The sequence below is a fragment of the Tauraco erythrolophus genome, chromosome 25 (genome assembly GCF_009769465.1).
Source record: "Tauraco erythrolophus isolate bTauEry1 chromosome 25, bTauEry1.pri, whole genome shotgun sequence".
NCBI classification, from domain to species: Eukaryota; Metazoa; Chordata; class Aves; order Musophagiformes; family Musophagidae; genus Tauraco; species Tauraco erythrolophus.
The window spans coordinates 1,128,249-1,143,506 of record NC_141489.1 but is presented as its reverse complement, the minus strand read 5'-3'; the positions used below and the strand labels follow the sequence as shown (position 1 = coordinate 1,143,506).

The following is a 15,258-nucleotide window of genomic DNA, read 5'->3' as shown; positions in this document are numbered from 1 at the left end:
ACACGCTGTGTGATCACCGGCTGTGCCGGCGGCGAAGCGGGGAGACCGGGCCGGGCCGGCGCAGCCTTGTCACCCTGGCACAGCCGATTGCTTTTTTGCACAGGAGCCAGTGGAGGAGCGGGGGGCAAGCGGGAACCAGCCGGGGAGACCCTGCCAGCCCTGGGCGGAGGCTGGGAGGAGCCCCCCCCCCTCTGCTCCCATGGGGGGCATGTCCCCGATGCCACCCGGCAGCGTCACGCCCCAAAACCGCCGCACCACCGGCTTTTCCTACCGCCGGGTTTTAACGCTGAATTACCAAACTGGAGCGTTTTAACGGGAAGACACCGATTGTCCTGGGAGGACGCTGGGGGTGCTGTTACTGGGGCGGGGGGGGGTGTTGTTTGTTCTGTTTCTTGCGTGGGGAGGGACCCGGGGCCGTGGCCCCTGTGCCGGGGGGGGGTCCGGCTGACGTTTTGCCTTACACACTACCCTGTCCGGCTGTCGGTGCCGGGCCGTTTGCTGTATTTACTTGCGGTACCGGGACGGCTGGACACTATCCGTAGTTCCTGATCTGTTTTGTACGTTGGAAAAGCTGCGCTGTGGGAGGGGGGGGGGGTGCTGCGGCTGTGCTGGACCCCCCCCCCAGCTGTTACGGGGTTTGGGTTGGTGGTTTTTTGTTTTGGTTCGTTTTTTTTTTTCTACCGAGATGGAAACTTTCCCTGTTCAGGCTGGAGCGAGGCAGCGCTCCGGGCCAGGGCGGCTTTGGGGGGGTTCTCCGGAGGATGAGCCCCCCCCAGCGCTGCCGGTTGGCTCAATTAAAGGTGAAAAAAGGCTCTCCCCGAGCGCGGGCTGCCCCCCGCGGGAGCGAGGGGCTGTGGTGAGGGGACCGAGGGAAGCCGGAGAGCTCGAAATTGCGTTTAAATAAAAGAAATAAAGACACGACGTCTCTGCACGGGCACTGCCGGGGGGGGGGGGGGGGGCGCTCCCCGGGACCCCTCCTCTCGTTTGGGCGGTGATGGGGGCCGGCGCTCTGCCTGCGGCGGTACTGGGAGCGCTGGGAAGGCAGCGTGGGGGTGCTGGGAGCAGTGGGGGCACTGGGACGGCCGGAGTGGGAGCGCGGGGGCAGGGGGGGCGCGGGCGGACTACAGCCCCCAGCGTGCGCCGCGCGCCGCGCACTACAACTCCCGGCAAGCACCGCGCGCCCGCGCCGATTGGCTGCTCGGCGGCGGCGCTTGGCGCGGGACCGCGCGATTGGCGGAGGCGGCGGGCGGCGCAGCCAATGGGGCGGCGGGGGCGGGGCCGGCTCGCCTTGGTGGCGGGAAGTGCGGAGCTGGAGCTGAGTTGGCGCGAGAAGGTCGGTGGCGGCGGCGCGGGGGGCACGTGAGGACGGGACGGGACGGGATGGGATGGGATGGGATGGGATGGGGGGGGATAACGGGGGGGCTGTGCCGGTGGAGGGGGGAGCACCGGCAGCGGCGATGTGGGACCGGGGCTGCGGGGGCAGAGCGGGCCGAGGTGGGTGGGGGGTACGGGCAGGGGTCGGGGCGGGCGGGAGGGGAGAGGGAGAGGGCGGCAGCCGCGGGGCTCGGGGTCTCCCCCCGTGACCGGCGTCCCCCTTCCCTTGCAGCCACCCGCCATGGCCGGCAGCAGCCCGCAGCACCAGCCCACCATCGACTTCCCCCGCAGGAGGAGCGCCCGCCGCCTCGCCGCCCCCCGGACAAGAGCGGCCCCGGCCCCGCCGGCCCCGACCCCGGCGCCCTGCGGCTCTCGCCCTGGCCCGGGGCCTCGGGCCCGGCGGAGCCCGGCCAGGCGGCTCCAGGCACACGCTCAGCCCGGACCAAAGCGCTGCCCCTGAGCCCCCGCAAGCGCCTGGGTGAGCCCCCCGCCTCTTGCTGCCCCCTCGCTTAGGACCCCCCCGGGAAGGTGGGCCGGGGCATCCCTTTCCCGAAGGTTTCCGTGGGGCTGGGGGCTCGTCCTGGGCGGACGGACCCGTCCCTCGCCCAGCTGCGTTTGCGGCTTCCTCCGGTTTCAGGAGGAAAAGCTGCTCCTGCCGGGCCTGGGGGGGCTGAAACACGAAGCCTCCCCCCCAGGGAGAGCGATGCCGCGTCACCAACACCCTCTTGCTCGCACACAAGCGCCGCAGGTGTGCCAGGGTCCGGCCCGCGCTTGGCCGCTCCGCTGACCCGTCTGCTCCGCAGGTGACGACAACCTCTGCAACGTCCCCCGTGCCCTGCCCTGCTCCCCGGCCAAGCGCAGCAAGGAGAACCAGGGGCGCCGCTTGCTCTTCGGGGACCCCCCGGCCTCCCCCGAGAAGCCCAGCAGCCCGGGGCCGTCCCCACGGCGCAGGGGGCAGGAGACCCCCCGTAGCTCGGGGCTCGGCGGGCAGCCTGTCCGCACCCGGCTCTTCAGGCAGGAAGGTGAGCGCGGTCGGAGAGGGGGACAGGGTCCCGGTGGTGCCACGGACCCCCCTGAGCCCTCTCCCTCCCCGGCGCAGGCACCTGCTACCAGCAGGCGAAGCGGGTGCTGCACGCGGCAGTGCCCGACCATCTCCATGCCAGGGAGAAGGAGACGGACATCATCCGGCAATTCCTGCGGGAGCATGTCTGCGGGCACCAGCCCGGCAGCCTCTACATCTCCCGGAGCCCCCGGGACAGGGAAAACGGCCTGTGTGAGCCGCGTCCTGCTCGACTGCCAGGTGTGCCACAGCCGGGGGAGGAGGGGTGTCTGTCCTGTTTGGGGGTGCTGGTGAAGCAGGCTGGTGGGGAAAGGTGGGGGCACCAGCAGGAGGAGGAAGGGCCAAGCGTGGCCAGCGGGCGGCCGGCGGTGTAACGCTCCCGTCCCCGGCAGGACGAGCTCGCCGGGAGCAGAACCATCGTCCTGAACTGCATGTCGCTGAGCAGCCCGCAGGGCGTCTTCCCCGCCGTGGCGCAGCAGCTGGGCTGCCCGCGGCCCCCGGCCGGGAGGGCGTGCGGAGGCTGGAGAAGCAGCTGACAGCCCAGGGGCCCATGGTGTGAGTTCCCTGCCTGGGGGGGTGGTGGCACAGGGTTCCCCCTCGGCACTCTGAGCGTGGCTCTCCCTGCTCAGGGTGCTGCGAAGGGGCTGTGGGGGTGGTGGGCAGAGCTGGGGCTGACCTGGGCTCCCCCCCCTCCCAGTCTGCTGGTGCTAGACGAGCTGGACCAGCTGGAGAGCAAAGGGCAGGACGTGCTCTACACCCTCTTCGAGTGGCCTCGGCTGCCCGGCTCCCGGCTCGTCCTCGTGGGTGAGTGCGCGGCAGCGTGGCACTGCCCACCCTGGGGATCCTCCCTGTTTTGGGGGGCTGAGGGGGGGTTTGGCTTTGCACCCCCTCCTGCCCACCCGCTCCCTCCTCACCCCGCTGTGCCCGCAGGCTTGGCCAACGCGCTGGACTTGACGGACCGCGGCCTGGCCAGGCTCGGTGCCCGCCCGGCCGGCAGCCCCCGGCTGCTGCACTTCCCGCCCTACACCCGTGAGCAGCTCAGCACCATCCTGCAAGAGCGACTGGGGCAGGTGGGGACATGGGGGACGTGCGGGGGCGGTGGGGCCCCTCTGCCCGCGCAGGCGGCAGTGCCGACAGCGTGCGGTGCCTCGACAGGTGGCTGGTGACCCTGTCCTGGACGCCGCCGCGCTCCAGTTCTGCGCCCGCAAGGTCTCCGCGGTCTCCGGTGACGCTCGCAAGGCGCTGGATGTCTGCAGGTCAGTGCCTGCTCCGAATCCGGCAGTGCCGGGGGCAGCATGGTGCCCGTGCCGGCGGTGCCCGTGCTGGGGCAGCCGCTCTACCCGGTGCTCAGGGCTGTCCCTCCCCAGGCGCGCTGTGGAGGTGGTGGAGCTGGAGGTGCGGAGCCAGACGCTGCTCAAGCCGCTGCCCGGTGGTGAGTCGCTGCTGCCGGATGCTGTGCCAGAGCCAAAACCCTGTGCGGGGCACACGGGCACCTCCAGACTGGCCTCAATGGGGGGTCTAAGGTCCTTTCCTGGGGCACCTGCTCTGTGGTGCCACCCGTCCCCCCCCGTGGTCCCTGAGCCCTGTCTGTCCTACAGGTGACTCCCCAGCATCCCCCGTCCCCCGGCGCGTGGGGCTCCTGCACGTCTCCCGTGTCATCTCGGAGGTGTTCGGGGACCGGCTGGCAGCGGGCGGCCGGGGCGCCCCGGACACCTTCCCGCTGCAGCAGAAGGTGCTGCTCTGCTCCCTGCTGCTGCTCGTCCGGCGCCTGCGCACCCGGGAGGTGACGCTGGGAAGGTGAGTGGCGGCGGGACCCTCTCGGGGCTGGATTTGGGGAGAGGGTGGGTGTCTCTGGCATCTCCCTTGGGTGCGGCGCTGCAGTGTGACACCCACCCTGCCTTCCCCAGCTCCACGACGCCTACAGCCAGGTCTGCCGGCGGCAGCAGCTCCCTGCCGTCGACCAGGCCGAGTGTCTGTCCCTCGTCACCCTCCTGGAGTCCCGTGGTGTCCTCGAGCTCAAGAGGGCTAAAGAGCCCCGGCTGGCCAAGGTACCGCGGGGGCACAGGGCAGGGGTCTGGCAGCAGGGCAGGGGTCTGGCAGCACGGCGCTGAGCGGCTCTGCTCTCCGATTCTCCCTCCCCAGGTCTCCCTGAAGCTGGAGGAGGCGGCGGTGGAGCACGCGCTGCAGGACGCGGTGCTGGTGGGCAGCATCCTGGCACAGGGGCTGCACTGACCCCCCCCCCCCTCCTGGCCGGGGGGTTTCGGTGTGCGCGTGGTTCGGCCGGGCCATGGCGGCGGCAGGGAAACGGCTCCCAGAGGCCTCGGCTGTTTATTAATATTTTTGATGTTGTTGGTGTTATTTTTGTGGGGCTGGAGCCAGGCTGGGGGGCTGGCACCCGCCACAGCCCCTCTGCCCCCGCGGCCGGTGGGTGCTCCTGGCCCCGCGTCGCTCCCTGCCATGAGCCATGGATGCGTTTGCTCCCGGCTCCTTCGGAGCTTTCCGGGGCCCCCCTCCAGCCCCCGTCTGCAGGATGGAGGGTCCCGGTGCCAACCCCGCTCTGGGACGTGGTACCAGCAGTGGCAGAGGGGGTGTGCGGTGCCCTCAACTCCAGGCTGTGCCCATGGGGGGGGCAGGGGGGCCCCTTTATCTCCTGGCATTAATAAAGATGTTCTGGTTCAGCGCTGGCTCCTGCCTCTGCACCCCCCCTTCCCTCCCCGCCCAGGGCTGCAGGGCTCAGCCCTGCACCCCCCAGCCCCTCTCCTCCTGGGCTGCAGCCCCCCCGGTGCCCCCACCAGCTCCTGGCCCCGGCTCCTCTGCTTATGTTAAATAAAAGACGCTTTGACCTAATTTTGCAGCTTCCAGGGGTGGGGGGGCCCAGGCAGGCGGGGGGGAGAGGCTGGGGCGCTCTCGGTCCCCCACGTCCAACCGTCGCACCCACCTCTGGCCATGCCATCCCGTCCCCAGGGCCCCCGGCTGCCCCCTCGGCAGCTCCCGGCTGGGGATGGCGTGCTGGGGGTGGGGGCAGGGCAGGGTGCCTGGGTCCCTGATGTGCCTCAGTTTCCCCTGGCTCTGTGGTGCCGCCTTGGTGTGTGCCAGCTCCATCCTTGCCCAGCCCCATGGCCTGCGGGGTCCCCGTGGGTGCAGGACGTGGGGACATCGGCCGGGTCTTTGCCCTGGACACCCAGTGCCGCAGCGGAGCCTGGCGAGGCCGCTGGGTACCAGCGTTGAACCAGGTGTTGTGGTGCAGCCCCCGCTTCCCACCCTTGTTCTGGCACGTTGTGGCACTGCCTGTCCCCGCTGTACCAGGGGACACCCTGGGGACAGGCTGGGTTCCAGCAGCCGGGTCCTTTCCCATCGGTGGGGAAACTGAGGCAGCCCAGCAGGAGCGGGGGCGGCTGGCAGCCCCAGCCGGGCCCCGCGCGCGGCTCAGCCGATCTCCGCCGCGGGGCTATTTATAGCCGGAGCTGCCATGTGTCGGACGTGTGCGGCGGCACGGGAGGCAGCGGGTTCAGGCCGGGCTGTGCCCGCTTTGCTCCACGGCCCAGAGGCCAAGGGGGACCCACCGCGGGGCTATGCCGGGACCGTGGCTGTGCCACCCGTCACCGGGCCGTGGGGCTGAGCGGGTACCGGCATCGCCACAGCCGGGGCAGAGCTGGGCCCGGCACAGGGGCTCCCGCTCCCCCCAGCCCACAGGCTGCAGCGGCTGCATCCTGCCCTGTGCCAGCCCCGTGGCTGTGATGCAGCCCCACGGCACACGGTGACGGTGGCCGGAAGGAAGTGCCTGGCAGCGTGGGTGACCGCAGTGACGCAGCGGTGATGCAGGCGAGCGCCGCGGTGCCCCTGCGCCCCACATCTCACTGGCTGCTCCCTCCCTGTCTGCCACCGCCCTGTGCCCACTGTGGTGCTGGGCAAGGTGGCCACTGCAGGCGGGCACGGGCAGGTGTGGGTAGGGCACAGGGGGCAGCCCTGCTCCCAGGCCCAACCGGCCATGCTGGGCACCCCACGGCAAGGCTGGAGGGTCCCCAGTCCTGGCACAGACCCCAGGGTTGCCCGAATCTGCGTGTGGGGACCGGGGCAGCGTGGGAGACGTGGCACCGTGGCGTGGGAACGTGGCTTCCCTCGCCGTGCCAGCCCGCCGGGGTGCCCGTGGCCACGCCAGCCCCGGCTCCGCTCTCTGCCGCAGTGGATGAAAAATCGATAGCGCAGATGGATCCAGCCACGCGGGTGCCGGAGCTCCCGCCGGAGCCGTTCATCACCGCTCGGCGAGGGGCTGCCAGCGCCGCGGCGGGAGCACCGCAGCTCGGGGATGGCTCTGCCAGGACACCCCAGACCCTGCACCGCCGCCGGGGCAGCGGTGGCGTGGGGAGGCCGAGGGGCTGGCAGTGCCCGTCCCCTCTGCTCCGGCACACGTGCGCCCGTGTCCCCTCACTCCGACACACACGTGCTGTGCCCACGGGGCTGGGCAGTGCCCGACCGCGCCGCGGGCAGCCACCGGTGTGCGTGTCCGTCCGCGCGCCCAGCCGCGTGTGCGCGGCGGGGGCCCGGTGTCCCCTCGGCGGTGTCCCCAGCGCCCCGGCTGCCTCCCTGTCCTCCCTTGCACTCTCCTTACATAAGCGGCCACGTGGCGGGCACGGCCCCCTCCCGCCGCGCCATCACCGCCGGCACCCAGATTCCATCTGACAGCCCCTTTCCGCTCGGCTGCGCTCCTGCCGGGCACCAGGGTCGGGGGTGCGGGGCAGGACCCTACACGACCCCGCCACGCCGGCACCGGGCCCCGTGCTGGGCAAGGGCTGTGGGGCCTCGGTGGGATGGCGACACCAGGGATGGAGCCCTGCCCTGCTGGCACCTCCCGTCTGTGCCCTGGCACCCCGCTCTCCCGCCTGCTCCACTGCCCGTGCCCTGCCAGCCCTCGGCGCCCCGATGCCATGCCGGGGCTGGGCCCTGTGGCTGGGCAGGATCTGGCCAGCAGCGGGTTTGTCCCCATCGGCAGCCCCGTGGTGGGGCGGTGCGGGGTCCCCGGTGCCCGGCGGCCGTCCCGGTGGGCCGCGGCGGGGGCGGTGGGCTGGCTGCGGCGCACATCTGGGAGTGATTTGGCACATTCCTCTGGGCTGAGCACATGCCGGCGGGCGGCTGGGCCTCGCCGTGGCCGGCAGCCCCGGTGTGCCAGGGAGAGGGCTGGTGGCCGCACCAGTCAGTGGGTGCCCTGGCCTTGCTGCCCGTGCCTGGCCCAGGGTGTCCCGCCTCGCTCTGCTGAGCACACAGGGGAAACTGAGGCATGGGAGCGCTGCTTGGAGCGGGCTGATGGGCACCCAGCCCTCCTGGCATGGGCACCACGGGGCCTGACAGGCACCCAGGACCCTGGGCAGTGCGGGGGGCAGCAGGACCCCCACAAGGCGTGTGCTGAGGCTGCCCAGACTCCTCACACGTGTCTTCCCAGGGCACCTCCCACCTCGCTGCCCCTCAGCCCTCGCACCGCAGTGCCCGGCTGTGCCAGCGGGTGCGGGGCTCCCGGGTGCTGCTTCTGGGCTCCCCCCCAGAGGGGTCGGCAGCGCCTGGCTCCCCTCCTGCCTCAGTTTCCCCAAGCAGTGGGTGAGGAAGGGCAGAGCTGTGTCTGCTCAGCTCTACCCAGTGCTCGCCCTGGCGCTGGGGGGATCCCAGACCTCCCCCAAGCCCATCCCACCCAAGGGGTGTGGGGGCTCCTGCCCCCTTCAACCCTTCGCTTCTCCTTTTCCTCCCCCAGCAAAATTTGCCGGAACCTTTCGCCGGGCTGCGGGTGGGCGGCGCGGTGCGAAAGTAACGAGGCTGCGGCCCCTTTAAGAGCGTCGACTCCCCCTCCCGCCTCTTCGCGCGGCGCGCGCACCCGCGCTCTCCCCTTCCGCCTTCTGGCGACTTCAAAGAGTTACAATGGCGCGCCGGCCACGCCCACGCCCCGCCCCGCCCGCCAATGGGGCGCCGCCTCTGGCGGCGCCCCATTGGCGGGCGGGGCGGGGCGTGGGCGTGGCCGGCGCGGTGGGCGGAGCCTCCTCCCTCGCTCCCCCCCCCCCCGCCCTCCGCCACCGCCGCCGCCGCCGCCGCTGCCCCGCCCGGCCCGGCCCAGCCCCGGGTAAAGTTTCCCCGCGAGCACATGACTCGCAATGGCCGCGGCCGCCGCTCGTTAAGCCCCCCCCGGTGTCCCCCCCCCACCTCCCTAACCCTTTAGGCCGGGGCTCCCCGCCACCGCCGCCGCCATGCAGCCGCCGCCGGGAGCTTCCCGGTTTTGAGGAGCTCGGGGGGGGGGGAATCGCCGCGAGCAGGTAAGGAGAAGGAAGGGGGGGGGGGGGGAAAGGGGCGCTGCGCACCCCCGCGGCGCCTCCGCGGTGCTGTTTGGTTTTTTTTTTTTTTTTTTTTTGGGGAGGGGGTTCCGGTGAGGCGGGACCGGGCGCGTTGTAACCGGGGAGGGGGGGTGGGTCGCGGCGTTCGCAGCGGTGTTGAGACCGGGCGAGGGTGGTGGGGGCCGCGTCCCCGCGATCTGTCCCCGTCGGTGGTGGGGTGTCCCGCGGGTCCTGCCCTGGGAGGGGGGGTGTCTCGAGGGTCGCAGGGCGGCGGGGTGTCCCCCTCCCCCCAACTGGGAGGCGGCGCTGGGGATCCCCCTCCAGTAACGGGGGAATCCTGGGGATCCCCCTCGCTCCGTCTCGGTGATGGGGTCTGCCGCGAGCCCCGGAGGGGCAGCGTTGCCCCCCGCTCCCGCCCCACAGCGTGGCTTTGCCCCCCACCGGGGCTCGGCGGTGCGGCCCCCCCCCCCCCCCCCCCCCCCCCGGTTACCGGTGCTGGGGCCCCCCTTCCCGGCACCGGCTGGCTGGACGCTCCCGAGCGGCAGCGCTGCCCACCCCCCCCGCCCCGGTGAGGGCTCGGGGTACCCCCGGTGCGGGGGGCTGCGGTTCCCCACCGCCCGGGGGGGGGGGACACCGCCACGGAGCGCGGTGCTGGGGGTGCCCCCGCGGGAGAACCGGGCCCCCCCCCGGGCCGCCGGTGCGCGCAGCCACGACCCTCCCGCCCCAACCCCGCACGCACGGCGGGGGCGGGCGAGGGGGGGGCCGGGCCCACTTCCCCTTTTCGGGGTGCGGGGGGGCCGCGGAGCAGCCGGCGGGGCCCGGAGGGTGAGTGGGGCCGGGAGCGCGGGGGGCGGCCGGGGCCGGGGCCGGGGTCCGGGGGGCGGGAGCGGCGTCTGCGCCGTTTCCTGGCCGGCGGGCGGAGGAAGCCATCGCTCTCGGCGGCTGACAGGGCGCTGGCGGGGCCGGGGGGGCCGGGCGGGGGCGCCGGCCGCCGCCTCCCCCGCCGCAGCAGATGCCCGGGGGCGGCGGAGGCTCGGCGGGCTCCTGGCAGCGGCGGCGGGGTGGTGGTGGTGGGGGGTGCCCCGGCGGGTGCGCCCCGGGGGCGGGGGGAGCCCCCCGGGACCGCGCAGCAGCCCCCCAGCAGGGGGGGGCCGGGGCAGACCCCCCCCCCCGCCCGCCCGAGCCGGGCTGTCCCCCAAATCTGCGCCTCTGACCTTTGACCTCGTTGGGCGGTGGGCACCGTCCCGCAGCCCTGCATGTGCTGGGGCGGGGGGGGCACGGGTGGGGGTCCCCGCGGTGCCCACGCCGGTCCCCACTGCCACCGGGACGGCCGTCCCGCTTTGGGGTGCCAGGCTGGCGCCAGCCGGCGGTGCTGGGTGCGGCGCCCCGCGCGCCGGCCGGGATTAGCGGGTGACGGGCCGGTGGCTTAGCGGCCCCACGGCCGCCGCGCCCGCGCCATATGCCACCCGTGGGCCCCGCGCCCTGCCCTTGGGGGTGACCTTGCTGCGGCGCGGCGACACGGGCGGCCCCGCGGCTGCTGGCACCGCGGCTCCCCGGGGCGCCGGTGGGTGCGTGGCACCTTCGTCCACTGCTCGCGGTCCCTCGAGGTGACACGGCCAGTGCCAGCGGGCACCGGGATGGTGGGGAGGAGGGCAGAGCCCTGTGCCCCATCCCGCGCTGCCTGGCGCCTGTGGATGCCACGTCCCAGCCAGGATGCCCGGCTTCGCCCGGCTGTCCTCGCACACCTGCCGTGTCCCCGGTGCCCGTGCCGGGAGCGGCGTCGCGGCCGCCGAGCCTGGGGAGGGCCTGTGCCGCCGCCTGCCCTGTGGCGCTGGGATTCACCAGCTCCGCGGCTCCGGCTCTATTTATAACCAAGAGGCTCTGGCGTGTTGACGTGCCACACTCGGCTGCACTGGCTGTGGGCACAGCGTGCCCTGAGCCACCAGTCCCGGGCATGGCCCACGCCACTGCCAGCCTGGGGGGCGACTGGGCTCTGGGGACCCCTGGCCCATTTTGGGGTGCTGCAGTGGTGCTTCAGGGGGGGCCCTTTGCCAGCGGAGCTGTGGAGCCCTGGCAGCGCATGCCCTGGGACCCTGGCACCGACAGACATGCCATGCATGGGGTACCCCTGTGCTGCAGGGCCCCCCGTGGCAGTGCCAGCCGTGGGGCTCGGGGGGAAGGGCTGCGGTGCCGGCAGGCGCGGGGGGGCGGGGGGGGCTGCGATCATATCTGTGGTGACACATGTGCTGATTACGGAAAATGGGTTAATCTCCCTGCGGCTGCGGGCGGCTTAGCGGGGGGTGGCTCGTGGCAGGGCCCGGCGAGGGGCCGCGTGCGCCCGCCTCGGCCTCCGCCGTCCCTGGCTGTGCCACAGCTGCTGGGCCGTGACAGGGGACATGGCACTGCCACACGTCCACACGCCCTCCTGCAGCTGGCGCACTCATGGCGCGGTGGGTCGCGGTGCCCGCAGCCCGCGATGGTTTGGCCTCCCCCAGGTATGCCAGGTCCCAGCCCTGCCTGGCCCGATCCCAGCCCCCAGGAGCCTGCCCGGGCCAGGGCACGGTGGCACCGAATCGCGGTGTCCGCGGATGTCGCGCAGCTGCCTGCCCGCTGGGTCCACCCACAGCGGCCGTGGGCGCCGTGTCCCGAGCGGCCCCGTGGCGCGGGCCGGCGGCGCAGCCAGCTGCACTTGTCTGCCGGCTGTCGCCGAGCCAGAAAAGGCTGTCTGGGGCCGCGCTGTTCCCGGCACGCCGTTCCCAGGGCGCCGGCTGTGCCGCATCCAGGGCTAAAAACAACCGGGGGCTGCTGCGAGCGGCTGCCGTGGCGCAATCCCGCCGCTCGCCGGGAGCCCGTGGGGAACCGGGATGGGGCACCCTGGCACCGCGACCCCCCGGCTGCGGGACACGCGGTTCCTTGGGCTCATCCTGAGGGTCGGGGCTGCACCGCGGGGTGGGGGCCTGGATGGGGCTGAGTGATCCCCCTCCGTGGGCAAGCAGTGCCAGGGTGTGGGTGGGGGTCCCCAGGGTGCTGTGGGGCCGTCCTGCGGTGCGAGGGGCTGGTGGGTACGGCTAGCCTGGGCACCACCGGGCCGGCCGGCTCCTTCCAGGGTCTGGTGAGCCGGCACCGCCGGGGTGGCCAGGCCGGGGCAGCGCTGGCGGTGGTGTGGCACAGCCGTGGCTGTGCCGGGGGCTGGGGCACCTGTTCCCGCAGAAGAATGGCGCGTCTGGTGGTGGGTGCAGGAGGTGTAACCGGAGCGGCGCGTTCCCCGCGTAACCGGAGCCAGCCTGGCCGCGACAGGTGGAATTTCAGTTTGTGGCCCCCACCCGGCAGCGGGACGTGGGGGTGCCAGGGTGAGGACCCACACCGAGGGGCCAATGGCCACTCCCTGGGGTGCCCGTGTGTCCCCGCGGAGAGGTCAGCACAGACACCATCCCCACCGGTCTGCGTGGTGTCCCTGGCCCTGTGTCCGTGCCGGTGGAAGCCGGGGTGGCCTGGCGTGGGTTGCTGCTGGCCCTCAGGGTGCCAGGGCGTGGGGGCACTGCCCAGGGACCCGCAGTGGGGCTCACCTGGGTGCACTGCTGGCTTTTGGGAGCGTCCTGTGGGTCTTGGGGTCCGCACCCGCCCCAGCACCCCCAGATCCCCTTGCACAGGGGCTGCAGGCAGCCGTGGCTCCGGCACACGTTGCCTGTGCCGAGCGTGTGCCGCCGGCTCTGGCCCCGCTGCCGGGCTGGGGCATGATTCACGTCTGCCCGGGGACGTGAGAAACGTGACGGTGACTCACGGCCGAGATGCTGCGGGGATACGGGGAGGGGGTCTCGCCGGGTGCCCAGCTGGGGGGCACCTCGCACCCCCTGTGCTGCGCTGGCTGGCCCGGGGGGAGCCGGGGGTGGCCGCGGCCCCGACCTCGCGTGTGAGGCCGCCCCGCGCCTGGCGCTGACAGCAGCGAGGAAACCGCAGGCTGCGACCGCACAGCGGCTCCGCGGGCACTTCCTGCCCTGCCCAGGGGAGCGAGGCCACCCTGCTCCCCCCGCGCTGGGGGGCACGGCACCCCTTCCCTCTTCCCGCGTGCCACGGCGGCGGCCAGGCACCGGGGTGTCCCTGGGACCTGTCCCGGTGAGGATGGGGGATGTGGGCAGCAGCCAACCCTGCCAGATTTGGGGAGCAGAGTGGGCTGGCAGGGGGCTCTGGGGTGGCAGCAGGGCAGCAGGGTGGCAGGGGACTCTGGGGTGGCAGTAGGGTGGCAGGGGGCTCTGGGGTGGCAGCAGGGCCGGGGCTGAACTGAAACCTGGCCGCCCGGGAATCGAGAGCGGCGAGAGGAAGCTGCGGGCAGGAGCGCGGTGCCCGCAGGCATGACAGGAAGGGCTCGGTTGCTGCCCGCTGCCCCACCAGGCACCCCAGAGTGGCCCCGGCCCCACTTGCCCGTGTGGTGCCGGAGGGGGGGACAGGGCGGTGCCCCCACTCACCGGCGTCTCACATCCGGGCGCTGGTGCTGCCATTGCTGTGTGCCACGGCAGGAAGCGCGGCTGGGTTTGCTGGTGTGACATGGGCACCGGGGCTGGGGGTGCTGCCTGCGCTGGCAGGCTTGAAGTGCCCATGGAGTGGGAGGGGGGGTGCTGCCTGGCCCCCTCGGTGGGCAGGGCTGGGGGTGGCCGCCGGGGCGGTGGGTGCCGCGGTGCTGCTGCCCGGGTGCGATCCCCGCTGCTCTGCGGTTAGCTGTGCTGCCAGTGCCGGGCGCAGGGCAGAGGGATGTGGCAGTGCCCAGGGTGCAGTCAGTGAATCCAGGCAGGACTCACAGCTGAGGGCTGCGTTTTCGGAAGGGGTCCCATGAGGGGGTTGTGCTGACACTGCCCGGCCCATCCGGATGCGTGGGGTGGGCTTCGTGCCCCGCATTGGGGTCACGGGTGGCTCGGGCACCCACAGGCCCCCCAGCCGCGCTGCCACCGGCCCTGGGAACAGCTCCGGTCTGCGTGTCCGTGCGTCCGTCCACTCCCGGGGGCCGCCCCTGGCCTGGGCGGGAGATTCCTCGCGGCTGGGAGCTGGCCCGGGCGCTGCCGCCCTGTTTTCCGCGGGGCTGGAACGAGGCGCTGGATTCCAGGAAGCTCCGGACCCCGTCCAGCTCCTGCCGGGGACTGGAGGAAAAGGCGCCGCGGAGGGCGAGCGTGGGCCCCCGGCGAGGGGCTGCACGGCCGCTGGACCCCCCCAGCCCAGGATGCTCCGGGAGCATTTGGGATGCCTGGACCCTGCGGTTGGAGAGCGGCTGTGTGCCAGGGTCTGTGCTGGCACAAGGGCCCATGGGGGCTCCTCCGGGTCACAGCTCTGTTGATCCCCCTGCCCCCTGCCAACCCCGTGCGGCGTTGGGAAGAGGCCGGGGGTCTGGCAGCCCCCCGCTGGGATCAGGATGTGCGGTGGCCAGGCCGGCGGTGCTGGCCTCATTCGGTCCCAGACCGGGGCGGAGGGGACGGGGGGCAGGAGCGGGTTGAGTAATTGGGCCCTGGCGTGGCTGGCGCGGTGCCCGGCAAGCGCTTGGCACTGGCAAACATAAACAGTTCTTCCCCTGCCTCCCTCCCCCCCCCCCCCCCCACTCCCCCTGGCCAACGTAGGCTCAGGGGGCCATGGCCTGGCTGGGGGGCCGTGGGCAGCCCCCGCTCCGAAGGGCCGGGGTCCCTGCGGTGCCACACAGGGACCCCAAGTGAGGGCTGGCCCATGCCCGGGGCTGAGCTGCGACCCCTGTGCCTGGGCGGACGCTGACCCAACGGCCGGCACCGTGCCCCGGCGGGTGCCCAGGGGAATCCTGCACGTGCCGCAGCGTCTGGCGGGGTGCCCTGTGCCAGGGGGGTGTGTGACTGCCACCCCTGGGTGCCCACCCCGGGGTCAGCTGGACCATGGATCTCTCCATGGGTGCTCCGGCATGTCCCTGTGGATGGGGGGCAGCACTGGGGTTGTGGGTGCTGGTGTGAACTGGGAGGATGGGGGTCCTGCCTCCAGTGGGTGCACCCAGCTGGGTGCTGGAGGGGGGGCGGGCAGGGCCGTGCCCATCCCGGCCCTTCCCCAGCGCCTCGCCGGGCGGCCCAGCCTTGTTCCTCTGGATCCTTTTCCGCCTCCGCGGGGCCGGGAGCCAACACTCTCGGCAAATAAACAGCCCCCGCCGGGCCCCGCGCCAGCGCTTAAATAAACAGCCAGCCTGGGATTGTGAAAGCCCCGGGTGCCCCCCCCTTCCCACCGCCGCCCCCCGGCCTGGCCTGGGCCGTGGGGTCCGTGCCCCGTCGGGCTGGCGTGGGAGCTGCCGGCACAATCCGGCACACGGCACGGCCTGGCACATGGCACAGGGCGGGGGCTGCGCCGCGACGGGCAGAGCCCAGCCCTGCGGCGGGCGGCCAGGCGGAGCCCCTGGGTGCTGGTCCTGGGGGGGGGGTGGTGAGCCTCCCCCTGTGCCAGGCGGCTGAGCCCCCTCGCGCTTGGCGCAGGCGTGGGGGGGTGGCAGAGCCGGCGCGGACGCGTGGCCGTGATGGCAGA

At 73.2% G+C, this 15,258-nt stretch overlaps 1 protein-coding gene across 1 annotated transcript; it reads left to right on the top strand.

Annotated features, from left to right (window-relative positions):
• Window positions 1-1,615: 1,615 nt before the first annotated feature.
• Window positions 1,616-4,666, top strand: CDC6 (cell division cycle 6). Its single transcript, XM_086626540.1, is given in 14 exon segments — window positions 1,616-1,732; window positions 1,735-1,881; window positions 2,132-2,396; window positions 2,474-2,616; window positions 2,618-2,674; window positions 2,827-2,911; window positions 2,914-2,989; window positions 3,132-3,238; window positions 3,365-3,504; window positions 3,590-3,690; window positions 3,802-3,866; window positions 4,033-4,235; window positions 4,342-4,482; window positions 4,577-4,666. Coding segments are annotated over 14 exon segments (1,737 nt in total).
• The last annotated feature ends 10,592 nt before the right edge of the window (window positions 4,667-15,258 follow it).